The sequence below is a fragment of the Bolinopsis microptera genome, chromosome 6, assembly GCF_026151205.1.
Source record: "Bolinopsis microptera isolate Bmic1 chromosome 6, MBARI_Bmic_1.0, whole genome shotgun sequence".
In the NCBI taxonomy this organism is placed as follows: domain Eukaryota; kingdom Metazoa; phylum Ctenophora; class Tentaculata; order Lobata; family Bolinopsidae; genus Bolinopsis; species Bolinopsis microptera.
Window position 1 is genome coordinate 14,610,209 of NC_087077.1, and position 21,494 is coordinate 14,631,702.

Here is a 21,494-nt window from a genome sequence, read left to right on the forward strand (position 1 = left end):
CGTCCCGTAGCAGTATCCCGGAGGAGTTTAGAGCGAAACGGTTGATGTTGTGGTTTGAGTGGAACTGGAACTAAACATGTTACGCCGCCAACGCGATGTGTGTGATGCAGGCCACTCCAACGACTAGGAGGAGACCTTACCATGTATGTATGAACTAAATCATAATATTATGCCCCCCCCCCCACTATTATCCTCAACATGAGGCTTATGTGATGTTAAGTTGTCGTTTCACAGTGCAATCTTTTCGTTTGGAAACAGTTGATCAGACTCTGATGTCCTCACATACAGTTGTGTGGTATAAGATAGCATTGTAACGAGGACATTAACAAACATCACTACTGAGAACATAAAAATTCCTATGTTTTGACAGAAAAGTCTTATATTGTTAGATGTAATCAAATTGTTGAATATGGCTAAAAGTTAACAGCTAAAAGATATTAATTCATGTGTATTACTGCAGTAGCTTAGGTTGACGCATATTAATAAAAGTTAAATCAAATTGTGTGACAAGTTTATTACTGGTTCATAATTTAGGAGTTAGGACTCATAGTCATGTCCATGTTAAAGTGAGTATCATGAGATCCGCCCTCGTGTCCACCCATTATGAAAGTACCACCCTGGCCCTGGACACCCATATAAACGATAATAAATGTATAAAGGTAGCTTACGTGGATTCGAGTTCCCCAATGGTTCCCTCGACACGCTTCTTCTCTGACATAATCTTCACATTCTTCTCTTCTTCAGCATCAATCCTCTCTTCCAAATCATGGATATACTCTTCAAGCTCAGCCTTCTTCGTAGAGAGTCTTACTCGTTGCTAGGAATTGGGATGATTTAGTATGTGATAAGAAATGGAACAGAAAACCATCGTTCTGTTGCAAAAAACAAAAATGAACCAGTTGACAAAAATTATTGACGAGCTCGTGCAGTACAAGGCAGATTAAGTACTCGATGTAATTAATGCAGCTTCAGCACAATTATGCATTCTCGTATTCAAACGGACACAAATTAAACTATTAAAGCCTTTTCAACCACCAAACTCTGAAGTAACGTATAAATATTCCTACATCTCAATTTTAACCTTAATTATATGCATTCAGAGCACTTAATTTACTAATTGTTAAGTTAGTGTCGTTCACGCAAGTAAATTACACAGGAAACCCGTATTGCACTGTACACTGTGTCCGAACATGTTAACTAAGCTCCTACCAGATTCAGATATAATTCAGGTGCACTACAAACCAAAAGAAGCTAAGCTGCATGAATTTAATGCTGTTAACCGCCGGGTACCCGACTCCAATATTAATTAATTCAAAACTGTCTGATTGATGCTGAGCAATATTAGCTATCCAGCTTTTGCGCTCCATTTTACTTCAACTGTAGTCTGGTCAAGCCAGCTGTCTTTACAAATTGACCTATGCTATGTACTGCACGAACAGCACTTACCAGGAAATTAAAGTTGACAACATTCTGATAAGTCAAAACTGAAGGTAAAACTAATCGATTAAAATATCAGCTAGCACCCCACCACCTTTAAAACTCACATCATCAGCCTCAGCAGCCATCTCCTTCTCCCTGAATATCTGCTCAGCCAGCAATGCTCGCTCGTCTGATGTCTTCTTGAGCTGAGCCTCTATCTCCTCCATCGTCTGCTTGTCTTTGGAGTGCATGTCTTGTACTTTCTTCAGTTCCTCCTCTCGCTCGTGGATCTCCTTGTCACGTGAGGTTACCTGAAGAAGAGAGATGCTAGTTTCAAAGTCTTGTTCATCTGCTCTGTAGATTTCTAGAGCACAATTACTCATGATTACGTGTCAACTGTCAAGCCAATTACCTGATCCCACCTAATGAACAAACACATTGTGCTTGATATTTTGGTCATCTGAGAAGCTGGAGCTTCCATATTTTCAGGACAGATGTAATGTGTAACAGAGATAATGCATTACCATGTGACTCAGTTCAATCATTCAAAGTATCTCAAAAATGCGAAAATGAACCTTCACTCGGAAAAAATGAACACCACTATAATTTTATTTGACGAGTTGAAAACTCGCGAAATTCGAAATTAAACTGTATATTCAGTTCATCTAATCAATTGAGATATTGAATACATTATTTCTAAAAGTCCTATGAAACAGACAAAACTTAATTAAAATAAGTAAAATAAATATTCTTGTCCAGGCTGTCAGCAAGTCAGTCACATAGGTATAAAACTTACTTGCAATAGAGGTTTAACTTTAGTGAAAAGTCGCCACCACTGCCAGTTTCTGAGTTTCAGGTAACACTTTCCATTCCTTTGTAGCACTTGAATAGCTTTGTGTTGCTGGATAAGCTTCTTGAAGTTCTCAACTGCCAACCTTCCTCGGGCAAGTGCCTGGAACATTCTGAATTAGCATTTTATCTTGGGGAAAAAAACATGTTCAAGGTTCCAAGAGTCTTCGATGGCTTTCTTATCCAAGACGACATAAAAAAGGCTCAAACCTGTATTCCTATGATCAGAACTCTGAGCTTCTCGTCCCGTTCAGATTCAAGGTTAGCGAGAACACCTGCTCTGAAGAATATCTTAGATTTTCCAATTCGATACAATCGGGGATCCAAATCCAGTTGATTTAGCATCGCAGTGGCGGCCTTTCTGCCGTCCATGAACCCGGTTGGGATAGCATTGGGAGTCAATATCTCGTATCTGAAATGATTATCTTAGTTCCTACACATGGAATCTTATGAGGACTTAAATCTTGGAGTGCCGCAATTTCTGTGAGATCGACGTACTTCCAAGATTGACCTAACTTCACGGGTCAGCGCTGGTGGCCAGTGGCCTCCATAATGAATGTATGCATCATATATTGATTGAATGATGAGCAGGCGTCTAAGTTCTGCGGTTAAGGAATTTGTGTAACATACTCATGTGGATGGTACATGTGAAATTCATTATCGTTTGTGTGACCGATTACCTAATGCATAGGTCTACAAGCTGTAACGGCAATAGATTAACATGCGTGAGCGCGCGCGCCGCACCATTTAGTGACTGATGACTGCCACAATTTTCATCACAAGTCTAACGATTCCAGTAGACCTTTTAGTCAGCCAATGTGACCGGAACACAGCGCGCGAACTTAAGACCCTCTTGCAATAATTGAATATAGTTGTGTAAGTGAAATTCTAACCTCTGACGGAACTCCTGGAATAAGATTCTGTTGGGGTATCCCTGCCTGCAGATTCGAATACCCTCCAGAACACCGTTACATCGTAACTGTTCCAAGATCAACGGTGCCACCATTTTACCTGCATTTTAAATCGGGTAAATTTGCGCGCCAACCACGAAACACAATTAATCAAATTTGCTTCTGCAGGTTGGATGGCGATTAGGTAACGGAAATCAAACCACCGTTCGATTTCCTGAAATTACTATCCAGCACGCAACAGAGCTCACCTGTGCTGCAAAACTCTGAAACTACTCCATCATAATCTGCATAACAAAACAATTTGCATAATTCCATTGTAATGAGGGGGGAATGTCTGAATATATTAATGAACTGTACCCGGCTTCTTCTCGTGGTTGGGTATGATGCATCTCACGAAGTGAGGCCTGGTGTCGTGGAGCACTCCCATAAGGGTCTCCAGTTGTTGCTGAAAGTACACTGTGTTAATATCATTAATATTAGTATATTCATTGACAGTACTATTCGCATTGACATGTGATATTTCAATTAATATCTCCAATATCATTACATATCAAAAATTAGTATGATCACCAATAGCATCAACACAATTTTGTATACACAATACACATATATAGCGTGATGGTAATTCATATTGGGTATAGTTTTAACTTATAATATTATGTCCGATAAGGAATCTCCGCAAATAACCCCAGTTAATTGGAGGAAATATGATCTGTACAGTTACAGACGTCCCCGAGACTACATTTGTAGGAGTTCGGCTGTTTACTTGGCTGGAGTTACATTGCCACACTCGTGTAACTCAGAGGTTCTCTAGATAGTAATAATCTTAATGATAACACCAGCGTCCAGCACATGTATTGAAGATATTGTGTGAGGTTGGGTATTACGCAAAACTGTGAAGAGCGGGCCAGTTTAATCCAAAGCAAATCGGCGATTTGTTCTCAATGTGACTATGTTTTCAGGCTGAAATTTCCGAGATCTATGTCCGGTTCTAAATTGGCCCGGATAACGATAATCCGGTATGTGGTGTTATACACGCACGTCATGTCAGCCATTAAAGTAGCTACCCTTGACTCCACTAGTATTACTGACTTTCTAAAATACTGTATAGTGTATGTTAAAAGTCACCACAACATGGTAATAATAGAGTGTTAGCAGCGTTTAGTTTTATAAGTCGTGTTTATAAACGCTATAATTCTATAGTTATAACATTATACGCAGCTTAATTCAGTGTAAGTGTGAAGGGTTGGGATACTGTGAGATGTGATGATAGTTACTTTATAGGTTATTCCGACACCGCGTCCTCCCAAAGTCTGATCTGTGTTGTCTTGCATCCCCCTAACAATAATATAATCTCCCCCAGTAATCATTACTGTGTATCTAAACGGTATTTAAAGTACCGTTCATAATTTAAGGTGTTATGATAGTTAAAATGTACTTAAAATCTGTGTTGCGATAGTTATAGTGTACACTGTAGTTGATATGAGGTTATTCAAGAGGTGTTTCTAAAATAGGTGCTACAATATTTAAACTGAGTCTAAATTTGTAAGTGTTGCAATATTTAAAGAGAGCAATGAAACTGTTATATTGGGTGTGTAGTCTACTATATCAAATCACTAATATTCTTACTCAGAAATAAATGTACCTGGTTCAGTCAAATACCAATCATTTGATTGCCTCCCAAGGTTTGATTTTAGATCCAAGACGGAGAGGTAATATAATAAAGCTAACTTTGATGATGACGAAAGTTTTGCCAATATTCGCAGTATATATCCACTTAGTATATGACAAGCTTCAATAAGTGAATGTGACCCATCTTGTTGACTTTTAAACATGATGCTTTTTTTCTTTCTCAGGAATGCAGACATAATCGTCATGATTTTCAGACTAAAATATGCGATTCAGCATATTTTACATGCTAAAGAGGATTCGGAACACACCTATTATAGGTGTTACCTATGTTAAAGCTCAATTATCCGTATCATTGTGACACATCGAATGAATGAATCATGTTCGGGTTCATTAGGTCCGCAACAACAAAATCACATCTTTAATTTTCACAAATGTTAAAAATTGAATTTCAATACCATAAGAGCATAAGGAATTTAATTACCAGGATATGGGTGTAACATTCCATCATAGACAAAAACTAAAACTAACGAGGGGATGAACTCAATCTTTTTCACCGATTTCAATTACTGCTAAACGGCAGTTATTTCTTCGTTATAACTTTATAAAACTCGATCATTCTTAGACGCTCTAATCTACTCAACGTTTTCCAGCAACATTTAATTGTCTAATGTCAATCATAAGAAGATGATCTTCATCTTGTTGTCAAATTGAGTCCTTCCCCCCTCCCCTCCCCCATCTGTAATCTTGGACGTATGTCTGAACAATGCATGCAGTAAATCATGTGTCATCTGATAAGAGAAACATCCCCGAAATGCTAGCAGCGTTACAAGGCTAGTAATTTACTGCGCACGGCTGCAAAGGTTATAATTCCACCTCTTTGACTTTAACAACATCCACCGTAACACATTTTGTCGCATTCACCTATCTGTGTGTTATCTACACTTCACTGCAATTAGCTGAGCAGTGTGCGGGAAGTGCATGTGAATGAAGTAAGCGGTATGTTGCTCTCACAAAGAAGGGGAGACCTGATTGAACCTACTAAACTATAACATATCCCCCGGGTTGGACCAGGTTATATCTAAATAGGGGGGAAATTCTTTAGGTTTAAAGTCTGTGAGATGGGCTGCCGTATTTGAGTCTAATGCTGAACGCGTGCTTGCTTAGGCGTGATATAGCCAGGTCTTCGGTGCTGTGCGTGCCTGGCCTGCGTGAAGCAGCCGTCACTTTCGCCAGTACAAACAGCCACTTTACCTCCACCAGTCGGCAATACCACAAGGCGTACAAGGTCTATTCCGCCACCTGTCACTTTGGTACGTATCCAATCTGGAACAACTTACTAAATGCATACCATTTGGGCTGTGGCCGAACATTGTGGCCGGCATTATATATAAGGACCTTTAAGTAGCACTTGACACTACTTGGCGGCCTACTGTATTAATAAACTAAAAGATATAGCACCTTGTCGGACAGCAGTAGGAGTCAATCCTTATAAATTCAGCTATATTGTACAGTACGGTAAGTCTATATATGAGTGGCACATAACATTATGATATACACTTGTTATGATTAACATATGAAATATACACCCGGGTCCTCGACCCTGGGTGTAAAGATAATTGGTGCGCTTATTATTTAGGAGGAAACCAGGTATACAGCTGTCTCGAAGAAGAGAGAACAATATGTTCATAAACCCATAGTGTTCTCTAGATTATAACAGCAATAATAATCTCAGGAGTGAAGGTATTTAATGCCTATAATATAATAATACTTACAGCTTACTGTTTATAAAGTTTATATTCAATGTTCACAAGGCGTTTTTAACGGGAAATGTCAATGTTAAAGTTTAATAATACTTCAAGTCGGGTATGTTTACTAATCTCGAAGATGGAATAGCACTGTGTTGTACTGTACGTGCTACGCAATTATTCTATAATCATTGAGCCTTTGATAAAGAGAAAGTTCTATCAAGTATATTAAGGTCATTTATCTTTTATGTTAATATTAAAACTTCAAATCGTCTCAATATCTTTCCGGAAATGAGTAAAATGTACACAGGCTATGTAACACACAGAGTATGATGTATATTCTAGGCCCTAGGGACACAAGATTACGATACACCTTCTTATTTAACCCTGACCCTTACTCCTTTACTCTATCCGTAACCCGAAAGTTGTCTACCCTAATGTCTACCCTAATGTCTACCATTTGTGGTCGGGCTGCTTGGATACCCCCCCCCCACTCTCCTGCTACTCAGGTGAGTGAACATTAACTATACTGTTAGTGTACTGAGCAACTTTAGCCGGCTGATGGAAAGATGAAGGCCACTGCTTCAACAATACTAATTCTCTGTGTGGAAAGTCTTGATCAGATATTGAGACTAGTCCATTATAAGGCTGACTTGTGTGGGAATCTCAGTCCTCTCCATGTATAATCTTATACAGCTTCTAATTCTCCCTGCGTACTTACTCAACATTAAACCACGAGATTCAGGCGTCTGCGTTGTCAAATTTGGGCTTCTAATTGTCAGATTTCAGTTTCTTATTTCTTATTCTGGCACGTATCTCCTCCAGGTATTCCAAGATTTCCGGTGTATAGTTAGAGAGTCGAGAATATGGGCGTTGGTAACAAGCGGTGTGTACGTAGTTAAAATGAGATACCACATTACGAATATTAAATTAGTTCAGATGTTGTAGTCCGCATTCCTCACATGCCACTCTCAGTCAGAACCCAGTAGGAACATTAACAGTCCAATTGACAGTCACCAAGGAAAGACCAGTTGTTACAACCGCCAAAATATTGGCAGGCAAAGAGCTGTGTAGAATGGAAACCTTCTTGTTTACTTCACATAAACCCTGCGTGGTCTGAAGTCATGTCACGTGGTATGAAGTCATGTCACTTGGTATGAAGTCATGTCACGTGGTGTAAAATTACCTTGTAGAGCTGGGAAACAGTTCGGAACATTCCTTTTCTGACACGACTGGTCTGTCCGGCGTTTGCTGTAGACATTGAGCTGAATCCGGGATTACCTGAGAACATTCCATAATTAATCATAATTAACTTGTAACTTTTAAAAATATATCAGAGCTGACAAGATTCTCAGTCCAGTACTGAAGTTGTATGGCCGTATTTGTTAGGTCTTGGCAAGGGCCGTGTGTCATTATATTATGAACATGCAGTTAGAAATGTTCAATATTATATAAACACCCGTGATTCTGCTAATTCTGAAATCTGAAGGGTGAGCCTATACAAAATAAAACAAGATTCAATGTCATCACATATCATTTCTTAGGTTTGTCCTGTCGCGAACAACCTAGAAACTTTAACTCTGCTCGAAACACTAATTCCTTCTAGATTTTACAGCTGTAATATTCAACGTCGGAAGTTTACGTCATGTAACTCAACTCTCACAATCTTGTAGCAAGTTAAAACGTCGATTTATCACATACTATATTATATTATACTAGAAAGCCCGTGGTAACAGGGACGAAGCTAGTAGTATTCTTTGAAAGAAAGTTTTAATCGCATCAAAAAATATCCATATCAACCGAAGATACAGCCGATTTAAATATAAAACACTTTAAACACAACGTAATTACCACAAAACCGATCAAAATGACGTTAAAACAACCTTTGCACGTGAATGTGTGCATTAAAACACCGTTGCTATGGAACCTTTTGGTTGTTAACTAAATTCCTATTTTTATCTAATTTGCACGTGGGCGGTCGTACAGACATACAGACAAAAAGAATTCTCTGAATTATAGTAGAGATTATATAATATACTATAATACCTTACGAGACATATTTATATGGTACGAAATTTGGGGATTTTTGGAAAAAATGGGAAAAAATCCCCATATTTTCGTACTGAATTTCTGAAATTTCGTACTGAATTACTGTATTTTTGAAAAAAAATCCCCATATTTTCGTTCCCCCATAATTTCGATCCCCGCTAATTATGATCCACATAAATATGTCTTGTAAGGTATATGAAAATAATACGGTACACCTGTACACATTTCCTTCACAAGCCGAGGGTACACAATGATATATTCTATAACAACAGATATATATTCGGGATAGAAACCTGCTAATAATGTTCCTACTAGGCGGTAGGCCTAAGGCCAACTAGGGGGAAGCCGGACAGTTGTTACTCATATCTCTGGTGGGTTCTGGAAGGGGGGTTTCCAATGGTGAAAAATTGTGTAAAATGGTGAAGGAATTTTATGGTGAATCGAATTTCCAAATTGTAAAATTTCACCATTTTTCACCATTGGAAACCCCCCCCTCCCCCCTTCTGGAAAACGTTAAATAAGACGACTAGACGAGTAATGGGTGGTTATAAAGTTAAAACATGGTACAACGCCTTGTTCTACAGAAATACCTACTTACAGGCCTAGCCTTTAGATACTTTACTCCGCGACACCCTTCTCTGGGGCTAGCTAATAGTTCAACTACTATTTTTATAACCATTTTAACCTACTTTTGAGTAGGCGATTATAATAAATAATTTTACCAGAGTGCCAGGCATAAATTACTTTGTAGTTAATACATTTTTTTTCAAGAATAAACGGTTAGTTCTCAGGACAGTAAAGTTAAAAAATGTAAAATTGACATTCCAGTTTCTGTATAAGAATTGCATCTTGAACATACCATTTGTAAATCTACTTAATCTATAACTGCTCTAATTGTTTAAAATACACATAAATAACAATATAAAAATTACAGCTGTTGAGTATGTCTATCATAATTATGTATCATAATTAATATGTAGTATTCCTGTTAAGCACTACATGCCAGCAGCAGCTTCTCGTTTCTTAGCATACCAATCAGAAAATCAGAAAATCACGTCATCCAAAACAAAACACATCTTGTCAAGCACGAAGATCTTACTTAAAGAGCTTCGTACATGATAGCTATCGAATCGTACTCCTGGAACCAGGACCTCGCCTATAATAATATTACACACTATAACACCACTAGTAATCACAGACATGTAATTGGAGTATTTACCACCTCACATTCCACCACTACACTCACCACAGCGGTTAACTCCATCATAATGATGACCGTTTCACACGTGGAGAAGTTTCACACATGCTCTGTTTATGTAATGTGTGGTCAGATTATTATCATGACTCACACATACAGCGTGATTAGTCACGTGGACCTTAGATTACGAGATAAGTCACGATGTTAAATTGAGAGTGTGTCGTGCGGGTGACGGAATCATCACAAGATGTGTGACTGTGTGTGTGACTGTGTGTGTGATCATGATAATATGTGTTGTTTGTTTATAGAACCCGTCCCCTATCTTGTATTGGAAAATGACTAAACTCAACACTGAGTGTGAATATGGTGTTTTTGTTTTGTGTAATTAACCTACATTCATGTGTCACTGATTCTGATTCGGTGAGGTTCAACATCACCTTATATGGTGATTTTTATGTGCAACACTACCTTATACGGCGACAGCTACTTTCTAATCATTCAGAGTGAAATATTTATTTACAAATTATTCAGAGTGATAACTATTTCCATACAAACGATGATTTCCAGTAAAACCCCCACGAAAGTGATCTCCAAATAATAAACAGAGATTGGAATCTCACACGCATTTGTCTCTTCTCATGTACATTCTCCCCCTCATAGGAAAGAAGAGTAAAGTAAATATCTTAGTGTAGCATGTGTAACATGTAGAGTGTCCCAGCGCAATTATCCTACTTAACTGTAAGATAATTGTTAAATCCAGTGTAACTTAGTCATTTGTGACGTCTTGACTATCATATTATTATCTCTTCAATATCATCATTACATGAATGTTCATTCTTGTAGTGAAACCATTCTAACTCATCTATATTATATTTTAAACTTGACGAAATTTCCCCGGCAACGGGGACATAGAAGAAAAAACACCGAAAATCGACCTCAAAATGACCCTCTGGTGAAATCAAACCCAGCTCGCAAATGGAGTTGAAACCTCGCCATTTTTAGCAGGGTTGTAGAAAAAGGATAGGAATAGGCTATAGCATTCTTAGAATTTTGATTTAGGCTTTAGATTTTTTATAATTAACGTCGGAAGTGAGATTAAATAATCGTTAGAATAATGGCGTTATTTTAGCAAATGTTTACTGCGCTGTTGCGTAGCAACGTTAAAATGCACGTGCGCGAGCAACCACAGATTAACAACGCGCGTTGTTATGCTGTATGCTACGTCATAATTTCAAAACTAGCTCACATTTACGCTCACGCTATGACTTATATTCATAACTTTGGTTGTGATTGCAATATTTTGATGCGGTAAAAAGTATCGTTTTGGGAATCCGAATACTAACAACGCTGTCGCCATTGTTAAATAAATTCCATTATGTCTACTGTATAACAGAGCTGTATGATGAAGAGAAATTAAAACATAACTGATTTTTAAAATTTCCTCGAACAAAGCTTTCGACTAGCGGGTTTCTAGTGTTCTATATTTGGCTCAAAAGGAGTGTATCGAGCTGAAGGAAGTGATAAACTGCAAAGTAAAACTTTTGAAAATTGAGCCTTTCACAGGTGAACAGAATGGCTTTATGAAATCTTATATCGAGTAAAATATTCATACTTCTAGTCAAAGAAAGGACAACACGATTCTTACATGTGTTTTTCTCACTTTGCTTACAGTGTTGGCAGAGTAAAGTGATGGGGAATATGTAGGTGGAGTTTCTAGACATTATTTTTAAAACAAATCTTCTAAGGCGATCAAAGAGGCTTTTTGAAATCTTTAAAATTTCCAATTTTTCCCACTCCAAAACTAGTTTTGGAAAGTGATATTTACTTATAAGGAGCTAGGACACTTACCACTTACTTGATAAAGCACTTTCAAAAAGTATGTAGAATTTAAAATATTTCCAAAAGTCTTAAACTAGAAAATATTTGCCAAAGCGCAGGCTGGGTGGACAGCCTAGCCTACTTTACTTAACCACTCATCAACCAGAGATCATTGAAACATTTTCTTACATAGTGACAACTATTTTAAACTTTACCTTACATGGTGTTAACTATTTGAAACTTAACCAAATAAGGTAACAGCAACCTCCTTATAAGGAGTTAAATGGGCTGCCCAGCCCTCATTACTCCACCACTCACCAAGTAAGATATCAACCCTAACGTGTGTCCGGTACAAAGAAAGATAGGCGCTGTTGTCGGCATACCCTTGTCATGAAGCAGCGTATTTAATAAAATACTGTAAACATTTCAACATATTAGCTATATTAGAGCTTTCTTTGTGTACATTTTTTTATCATTATTGCGATATTATTATTATAGTCCTGATATATGTGATGATCATGATATTTGTGACTCCCAAGGGAGAGACGGGCACTGGGTCTGCAGCTTTGTTGTTTTCCGACATCACAACTATGAACTAACACCCCCTAAAACAGAATATGGATGACGAATAAGCCTGAATAGTAAATATAGGCTCCATTATAAGGGTCGCTTTGTGATCGGACATCTGGTTTCATTTGGAGCTTCTGGATGGACGATCGGCATCTTAATAGGACTACAACTATACATATAAGACTCATCCTGACAAAATGTTCTTTGAAAAAATATGTGTTATTATCTTTATCAAGCACTGTTTTCTCTCTTTTAAAAGAACAGTGTGCGGTTTAACTCGAGCTGCAAGTTTTAAAGCAAGATTTGAGCTGGGAATATTAAAACTTCTGTGTTCTGTGAGCAGTGAAAATCAAAATAATACGCTCTGTTTATAATCTATCACGAGCTTGTAAAGTTGTATAATGTTAGCTGTTCTATTTAGAGTATGTTACGAAATAAAAAGTTGCTTTGAAAGTAACAGGCGGTGCCAGGTAGTACCTGGAGGAAATGTTTAAAGGAGTTAGATTTTCTCAAGAAAATGTACAGAGGAGCCAAATTTACTAAAGAGAAAGTATTTAAAGGTTGAGGTGAAGGATATCATTTACGCTAAAAGAAGATCAACAGAGCATTAGAACAATGCCGAATTCGCAGAAACAAAGATTGTTCTCCGGAAAATACACCAGGGTAAAAGTTATACAGAGCTCCTCATTAAACAGACCACAGGGTTAGATAACGGGATTTTACAAAACACGTACGTAATACACAGCGTGTTTGGGCCCTGGCAAAGGCCCCCATCCTAAAATCTGCAACAATAATAATCCTCCAGGCCACGGCTCCACCCTTTCGTATAATTGCTAGTTTGCGTATTTCCCGCACAAATAGTGTTAGATCATAATTACAACGTTAGTTGCAAGAAGAAGAAAGTTGTTAGTTAATGTCTTCAGTTCTGACAACGTATGTTTACAACATGTCAACAATTGTCCTGTTCCGAGCAATATACCGGTAATTCACGGCTATTGTACTCGTGTGCAACTTACAGCAACTCACACATGTAAAGATAGATGTTAAGTAATGTTGGTCATTTTTGTCGGATCACCATAACCCCCTTTCTTCCTAGTTCACAGATGTAAATATTATGTAACGGTAAATTAAGGGATGTGGAGCGATGAGTTACACGCTAGTTTCGACATTATAGCAATCATGTAGTTGGACCATCAAGTCTCGAAACTCCTTGAAAAAGTCTCGAAACTCCTTGAAAACTTGTCGAGTAAACACACTCAGCCGGCTAATGTCGTGCCATGATTGAATAGAAAACAGTCTTGGTCGGGACAAGACAGAAAGCTGGGTTTAGCGGACTCGTACGAGTTGAGAGTGGGCGAGTTTTGTAAATATTCAGTTTTGTAAATATTACATGTCTTAGATAATGAAAGTAAGTGTGTTTAACATTAAGGAGATGCGTAACTTTATGTTAAATGTGATATCACACAAAACCTGTGAAATGTTTAGAGGATTCAGTAAGCTGAATTTAGTATCTATATTTTGTTAGTTAATAAAAGTAGGAGTGTTTAAACCGGATGGCAGTTTGTGTTACTTTTTGTTAAATGTAATATCACACATTTGCATTCTTTGGAGGGTTCAACATAGTATGGTATTACAATAATTAGAGCTGTAGCAGAAGTATTAAGTATATTATTATTTAGTTTTATTGTACAATTTTATCTGAATTTATCATATTCTCAAACAGTCGATGGGTTTCAAAAGAGCACGCATGTTATTACGTTACATTCACAGTGCTTAGCGCACCAATTTGAGTATGAACAACTTGAATAGAAAGCAGTTCTAGAGAATACTTCTAGAGAATACTTCTAGAAAGCCATTAGTAACTTTTAGGGTGGGTCGCTATGTAATATCTGTTGAAATGAACTTAAGGCAAATGTTTAAAATTGAAAGGTAAACTTAGTTACAGAGAAAAGGCGTTTTTCGTTATGCGGATACTTTTGACTTTTTAACCATCCACAGAAAGCTATTTCATTGTTCATTCGAATTATCACAAAAATTCAATTGTTTTATACAGTTCAAATTGTCATCAAGTTCTTAACAAATTGGCTGTTAACCATCCATCAATTACTTGTAAAGCAAATAGTTGTTTTAATCAATTAACAGTTATTGACCAAATATTTGTTTACTAATTCCTTAAACGCTAGAGTAAACTGAAAATTCGGTGAAAATTAATCGTTATTAAAAGCAAATGTCATAAACACCAAGATCTGTTGATGAGCTTTGCAGCAATGATGGACTCTACATGTTCCGAAACAGAGAGGAATAACTTTACAAAAATAAATGCAAATTTTAATTAACGAATAATTAAAATACTTACTGCTAGTATCTCTGAAGAGGGCCGCAACGAAGAAGTCAGCAGACTCAGACAGCAGCTGTACCAAGTTCTCGTTAAGAGGGTCCATGTTCTTCAATAACCACTTGTCCGCTTTGTACTCTACCTGTTAGACACGGGTTTATTAGTTGAGTTTCAGAGCTCATGTTTTTTCGAGGGTTCTCTAGAGAGATCCATAAATTTACAGGTTAGAGATCTATAAGTTCTCTATAATATAGACTATAGAGGTTAATAACTTGTACATAATTCACAATATATGTCTATAAGTTGTCAATAGAGTTTATAAATCATCTTGAGAGATGTTTCAGTTCTCCAAATAGTAGAGTTCTCTAAAGTGCTCTGTAAATACTCTTTATAGTAGAGTTTATAATAGTAAGGCTTATCGTATATATACTATATATCCCAGTGATCTGGATTCTGGATTCTGGTGACAAGATAGCGTTAACAGATGTATTCAGGTAGTAAGCCATCTGCTGTCTAGAGCTTGTCTAGTTGTCTAGACAAACTCATTTGTGATGCTGGGCACATATTAACATACCACTGCAACTGGTAATATTTAACATACCAATGGTGATATTTAACTATTTTAAAATACGGTCGCAATGGTTTGCAATGATCCGTGAGAAACGTTTTTAAATTGCAAGATCAATGAACTACGGTTTCATCTTTCAGAGCAGACGAACTTGTATCAAATGTGGACCAAAATGTCTAAATCCTCAATATAAGACAGTGAGTTTGGATAAAGTGACGTCATGTTAGGACCTCCATATCTGGTTTTTGGATGATTTCGCTAAATCAGCAACCCCAGAAATTGTCTGCAGGGAATCCGGAATATAACGCTCACTAATTTATGTTCAGTAAGTCAAAGTTATTGTTTTTCAGCACTATTTCCAGTACTATTCTCACGTGTGTTATAATCAGTATACTATCTCTATGACAACAAGTCTTCAGGTGACTTCCTTCAAACTACAATGTGTTATACACTAAATACTAATACACACTATACAGTATACACTATACACATAATGATATGAATCATATCTGTACACATTACACGAGACAAATATTATTCATATTAATACTCCAAGGGTAGGGCCGGGAAAGGTTGTTTCGCTTTTTGTTGCCATTATTATTAATGGGTCATTAGATCATTACAAGCAATAGCTATCAAAATATGTTGCATAAACATTTTGGGCCCCTGTGGCAGCATTAGTAATAGGTATCCAGAAGAGTTAACATACTAGAGCTCAACCTACTCCTTGGAACAAGGTCTCTGTGCTGTGGGTCAAAGACATCGGTGATATTAAAATTATTAGTTCTGGCCATCTAACAGCAAAGAATATATTATTTGGTATGAAAGTCCCAGTCGCATCATCTCTATTTTTCACTCTGATTTCTCATGAAATATTATCTGCATCCTTAAGTCAAAAAACAGAATACAAGATATAAAACCCATCTTTTAGTACGGGGAAATGTGTCTTCATGTAATGAAATGAACAAGAATATGCTGAGATTTTCTTACATCATGTAATAGATACCTACAGTGTACAATGTACATGTGATATTCAGTACACTAAAAATGTCCGTCCACTATCCAGTACTTCATATTTTCACATTTCACATTAAGACCTCCCACAAGAAGTAGAAATAGCGCGCGTCCCAGTGCCCCTGATCCTCTACTCACAGCACAGTTACAATTACCTGGTGTATTACCGGTATCATGTTACCCCGTTAGCGGGGAGGCGGGGAGCACAGGTGGGGAGGCGGGTAACATTTCATATCATATCAACCACAACCGCTATTTTAACGTCTCCAGGTGTTTTAAACTATTTAATACTGGGTTTTTCTACCTTCCAATCCAATGTAAAACTATTATGACCCACAAAACTCAGAATAGATCCACTTCTGTGAGCTGATTGACTCAGATCTGTGCACTGTCTCCCTATGTATAGCATCACAACACTCCCCACTATTCACTGCAAACCTCACTATTCGCTGTTTTTACCCAACACCCAATGAACCTGAGGTTTCCCTGTTAGCCTATGTGTGTTACATGTGCTCGCTACATAATGTGAGTGTAACTTTAAAGCCTCTCATCTGAGTTCAATTAGTTGTGCCCATGTCACCTCCCTAACTCAATCTCAGTAGTATTAATAATGGGAGTCATAACTCATAAACGGGGTCTTAATTAATAGTCAGGACGGAGTTAAACGAGGACCAATAAGACACCTTCTATTTATGGGACATGTTTTAAACTTGATTCTGTGAGACTGTCCAATGGATTATTATCAGGTCACATAGATTATCAGACTGTCAAAATGTCTCTTTCCTCCGCGGCCCACACTTTCTTATCACATTTTGAATACTTTCTCGTGGATTATGCGGATTATGCTGACATGTACTCATAAATTATGCACATAAATACTCACATATCCGGCGTAGTGGAGCACGCAGAAGTCTGCGTCTGATCTGAAGTCGGGTTTGGCGAACTTGCTCTTGCCGACCATCTCATTCTCCACCTTGCTAACGTAAGTCTGATCAGTAGCTTTGGGGAACCAACATTCCTCGTCTAACAACGCCAGGATTCCCATAGGCTGAAACAAAGAGATATTAATAGGGGTACAACAATAAAGTGTTTGATGATAGGGACTAGAATGTTCTACTGATTCTCTTTCAGTTTATTCGTACCAGTTGTAAATCTGGACGAATGTTTGATGTTTTATTTCCACAAAAATAACTCTGTTAATGCTTCATATTGAGCTATATTCAGCCGATATTAAGGCTACTGAACACGAATAATTTAGTAGAAGGCGTATCGTAGCTGAGGGCGTAGTAACCCCTCCCCAACAATAACTGTTACGGTAGTTAGAGAGGAATTGTAAACACCATATAAATGTAAAGCATTCAGCACGATCCATTCTACTCATATTTTACATCTTAATTCTTTTGAAAGAATTTGAATATTGAAAAAAACGTGCTGCGTTCCGATTGAACTACACTTAAACTGTCATGAAACTCAACATCTGGGAACTCATTAGTAATTACTAACTCATTAGTGAATCATTAGCAATTGCAAATTTAATCGAACCTCATTACCTCCGGTCACGTCGTGTACTAGGAATGATTTATGATATATCTGGCTAAGAGCTAGGTACGGCTAAAAAGAAGTTTCTAACAAGATGTAAAGGATAACTTACATGTACATCGCGACTAAAGATCAGCCTAGAGCTGCTTAGTAATTTATTGTTATGATAGTTAATACTGACAGATCTACCAAACTAGTGTTTGTAGCTCGCTGCAGCCGGCCCGCTTATTATTATGCTGTCAACTTAAAATTAAATACCTGTAAATTAAATTAAATACCCTAGAAGATTAAGTACCCGTAAATCAAATCCCCGCACGGTGTGTTTGAATCGGAAGCTACAATATCTTTTATAGAAATGAGTTAATATTTTAGAGTGAAGTCGGCCCTGAAACCCCTGTTAATGATGATTGTATTCGGTTGACGGGGATTTAATTTACGGGTGTGCATGATCACATATTATAACGTTATTGTTCAATGTGAATCTGTAGAATTAATAACATTCCTTAACAGATACCATTAAAACGTGACTCTAGAATTCAGAATATTCTAATATCATATATTAGGTTAATTATCGGAGCGTGTAAGAAAACCTGACAATTTATTTATTCTCATTAAATTTGAGTTACTGTATAATGTTACACAGCTCGGACAGAGGGGTCAGTATATTCCTTATAACTTTATTACAAATTCTTTATACAGCCTCTACAGTGCACTGCTACCATTTAAGGCAATTATTTTCAGTAAAACTTAAAACTACCCCTCCCTTTATCTTAATGTCACTATAGTATTGCACTTCCTCGGGCAAATTAAATAAATATAAAACCGGTATTCTGTTAAATTGTTGTCAATCTGATGTGCAATATATTATGACACAGTTCAAAGCTCCGGTTGTGGCGTCCTATACCTTCTCAATAATGAATCGGCAATTGACCTGAAATAACGTGTTCCAATAATTACAAGTACTAATTCTAATAAATTAATTGCAACAATTACCTTCTCAATCAGGTCAATACAAGGCTGCAGATCTAGCCCGAAGTCGATGAATTTCCACTCGATACCCTCAGTTCTGTACTCCTCCTGTTCCAAGATGAACATGGTGTGGTTGAAGAGTTGTTGGAGTTTCTCGTTGGTGTAGTTGATACACAGCTGCTCAAAACTGTTAATCTGGGGGGAATTCTGTAACTATGTGAGAAGAGGTGGCTGGTTTTATTTTAGAGGGAGTGCTTTAGAAATTCAGTTAGAAATTCAATTAGATGGACCTTACAAACCCTGGTGTTCATTCATTTAGTATGCGAAAGTTTATAATGTTCACTATAATTTCCAGGGCAAAGAGAATTCAATAAAATAAATTCAAATTTTAAAGATGTTGTAAAAGGGACTCCTGATTTGCCGTTAAGAAATGTGTTTCACAGCACATAATTAACAAACAAAGTCTGACACATTCACCGCACATCAATCCGTGCTCAGCATATTTTACATAAGGAATACATAATGATTACCAAGCAAGCTGAGAGGACCTGCTCACCGACGCATTGTGCGGTGGTTTTAACATTTGTTAATAAATAATACATGTGTGACGCACAACAAACAATTAAAGAACCATCAATTGATCAAATATTGTACACAACATTATAACTTTTACGGGATTGGATCACGCCACTGTGACAAATAAAAACCAACTTGATGGCGGTGTTTATAAAGGCGGAGGACAATATTAAATTTGTTTTTTTTCTTTTTCTGACGAACTGAGTACAGCTATATTTAGCGCTCTCTTATAATTAATTAGCAGTGAAAAGTTCACAAAACAGCACACTACTGACTACACAGCTGACTCACCCTAAAGATCTCAAAGCCAGCAATATCCAGGATCCCCACAAAGGCTGCTCCCTGGAACTGGTTTCTGCTCAGCACCTTGTTGATCTTCTGAGAGACCCACTTGAAGGTTCGCTCGTATATTGCCTTAGCAATACTCTCACAAGAGAACCGGACTTGGTCCTGATTTTGGGCTTTTACAACATACTCTCGTCCTACTTTTATGCGAGGTTTTAGGAGGGCTTTCTCGAAGTCAACTGCTGGCATTCCGAGCAGCTTGCAAATCTTCTGGGTTACTGAAACAATTTATAGATTAGAGGATCTTGTAAACTCATATCAAAAGAAGGAAAGTAATAATATTATTTTCATACAATGATCAGCTTTTTTGTACATAATAGTGAAACATCCTCCTATGTATATTGTACATATTCATTGCGTCAAGCATTAAATCTTCAGATTACCAAACCGACTTATTTCGGGCAAAATCTCGATTTTTACGAACTTAAACCGGTTCTGGGAATGACGTTTTACCGCGGAAATATAGGTTTAACGGCTACTTGGAACGGTCAGTCTTGCAGTCAACGCTGCAATAACACCGCTATAGTGCCTAATAACTTATATTGCCTAATAACTGTGTGTCAAATACAGCGAATTATATTACTTTATATTGAGTATGAACCGGATCAGATAAGGTCTAAAAATACCAAAATACTAAATCGGCTGAAAGATATTCGGGATCATTATATAATATTCTTCAGCTCAGTCCGGCGTGATCGTGGCGCGACAGCTACAGAGTTAGTACATTAAATTGATTATTTTCATTTATCTCATGTCTCTCATTGCTATACCGACAGAATACGGTCCGAGAGTGTGGTATTGGTAAGATATTTTAGTTCTAAGAATATACCTTAATATAGCTCTCTTACGTCATTCAAATACTCCCCCTGGTCCCAACAATTGAAGTCAATTACCTTTAAGATGGGTATTCTCTAAGTCTTGTAAAAATATCTTAACTTAAGAACTTCTTTGATCATTAAAGCTTCTCAGACACATTACTTTCCCTGGATGAATTGAGAATTGCTAAGATATCACTTTGGGTAGGATCAAAAGGCCGACTGAAACACAATATAGCACTACATGTTTAACATTCTTTTCATGACCAGATATCTCATACCATACACTGTATTATCATAATTATCAACATTAAACATAACATCATCATTCCAAGCAGCGCTATGATGTGTAAAGCTACTAGACATAATGATGATTAATAATGTGATAATTCTTTGTTTGTCCTTCTAATCCAGTCTACATCGTTCCTATACTAGTCGTGTACTACATGTAATCCCTTGTTCAATTATATTATAAACCAGAAAACAAATAAATAAAAAATATGAATGGCGACGACAAAATAATCTAAATTCAGATCAAATTTAATCTTTCGAATTGAGCGCAGAAACATAAATTCTTGTCTAGTCACCTGTGTTGTTAGTAAGGATGGCTTGATCAGAATTCCTCTCTTGTTTGATCTCAACGTTACCAAACAGTAAACAAGAACTGACCACCTTTAGGATAGTCTCAATCTCTTCGGGTGCAGCTTGCATTATCTCTAGAGCTTCCAGCGTGTCCAGGAAGTCCTGGAAATTGTGCGATTAGTTAATTAGTTGGCGATTAGTTAATTGGTTTATCGTTTTGCCTGCACGATCTACGTCGAATGACTATAATTGCAAATACCCGTTTGCGAAAGCAAGATCATGTTTCAAGATCATCGCGTACTGATGATATTAGCGTTAACTATTAGGATACACTATTATGATACACTATTAGCATACACTGCCCATTGGTAGTGGACCTGAGCGAGTTGAGACATTTTAAAACTTGATATCCTGTACATTGTACAAAGAAGTACAATCCACATGAGTAGTATGTGTGACACATCATTAGTTTCTAAACTTGATCAATGACCTTATCCCTCCAGAGATGGAGCTCGGGCAAAAGAATTATATCAGTATTTTAAAACACACCTTTGTGTAAC

General features: G+C 37.3%; 1 protein-coding gene across 1 annotated transcript in view; it reads right to left on the bottom strand.

The window, feature by feature from the left end:
- The window catches only part of LOC134816347 (myosin-11-like), a 93,610-nt gene that overhangs the window by 35,817 nt on the left and 36,299 nt on the right, over positions 1–21,494 (bottom strand). The window contains 12 exon segments of the mRNA XM_063825147.1: positions 669–817; positions 1,545–1,730; positions 2,216–2,371; positions 2,479–2,680; positions 3,162–3,279; positions 3,537–3,624; positions 7,743–7,837; positions 14,548–14,668; positions 16,992–17,156; positions 18,641–18,811; positions 19,484–19,755; positions 20,940–21,096. Of these exon segments, the coding sequence (XP_063681217.1) occupies positions 669–817; positions 1,545–1,730; positions 2,216–2,371; positions 2,479–2,680; positions 3,162–3,279; positions 3,537–3,624; positions 7,743–7,837; positions 14,548–14,668; positions 16,992–17,156; positions 18,641–18,811; positions 19,484–19,755; positions 20,940–21,096 (1,880 nt within the window).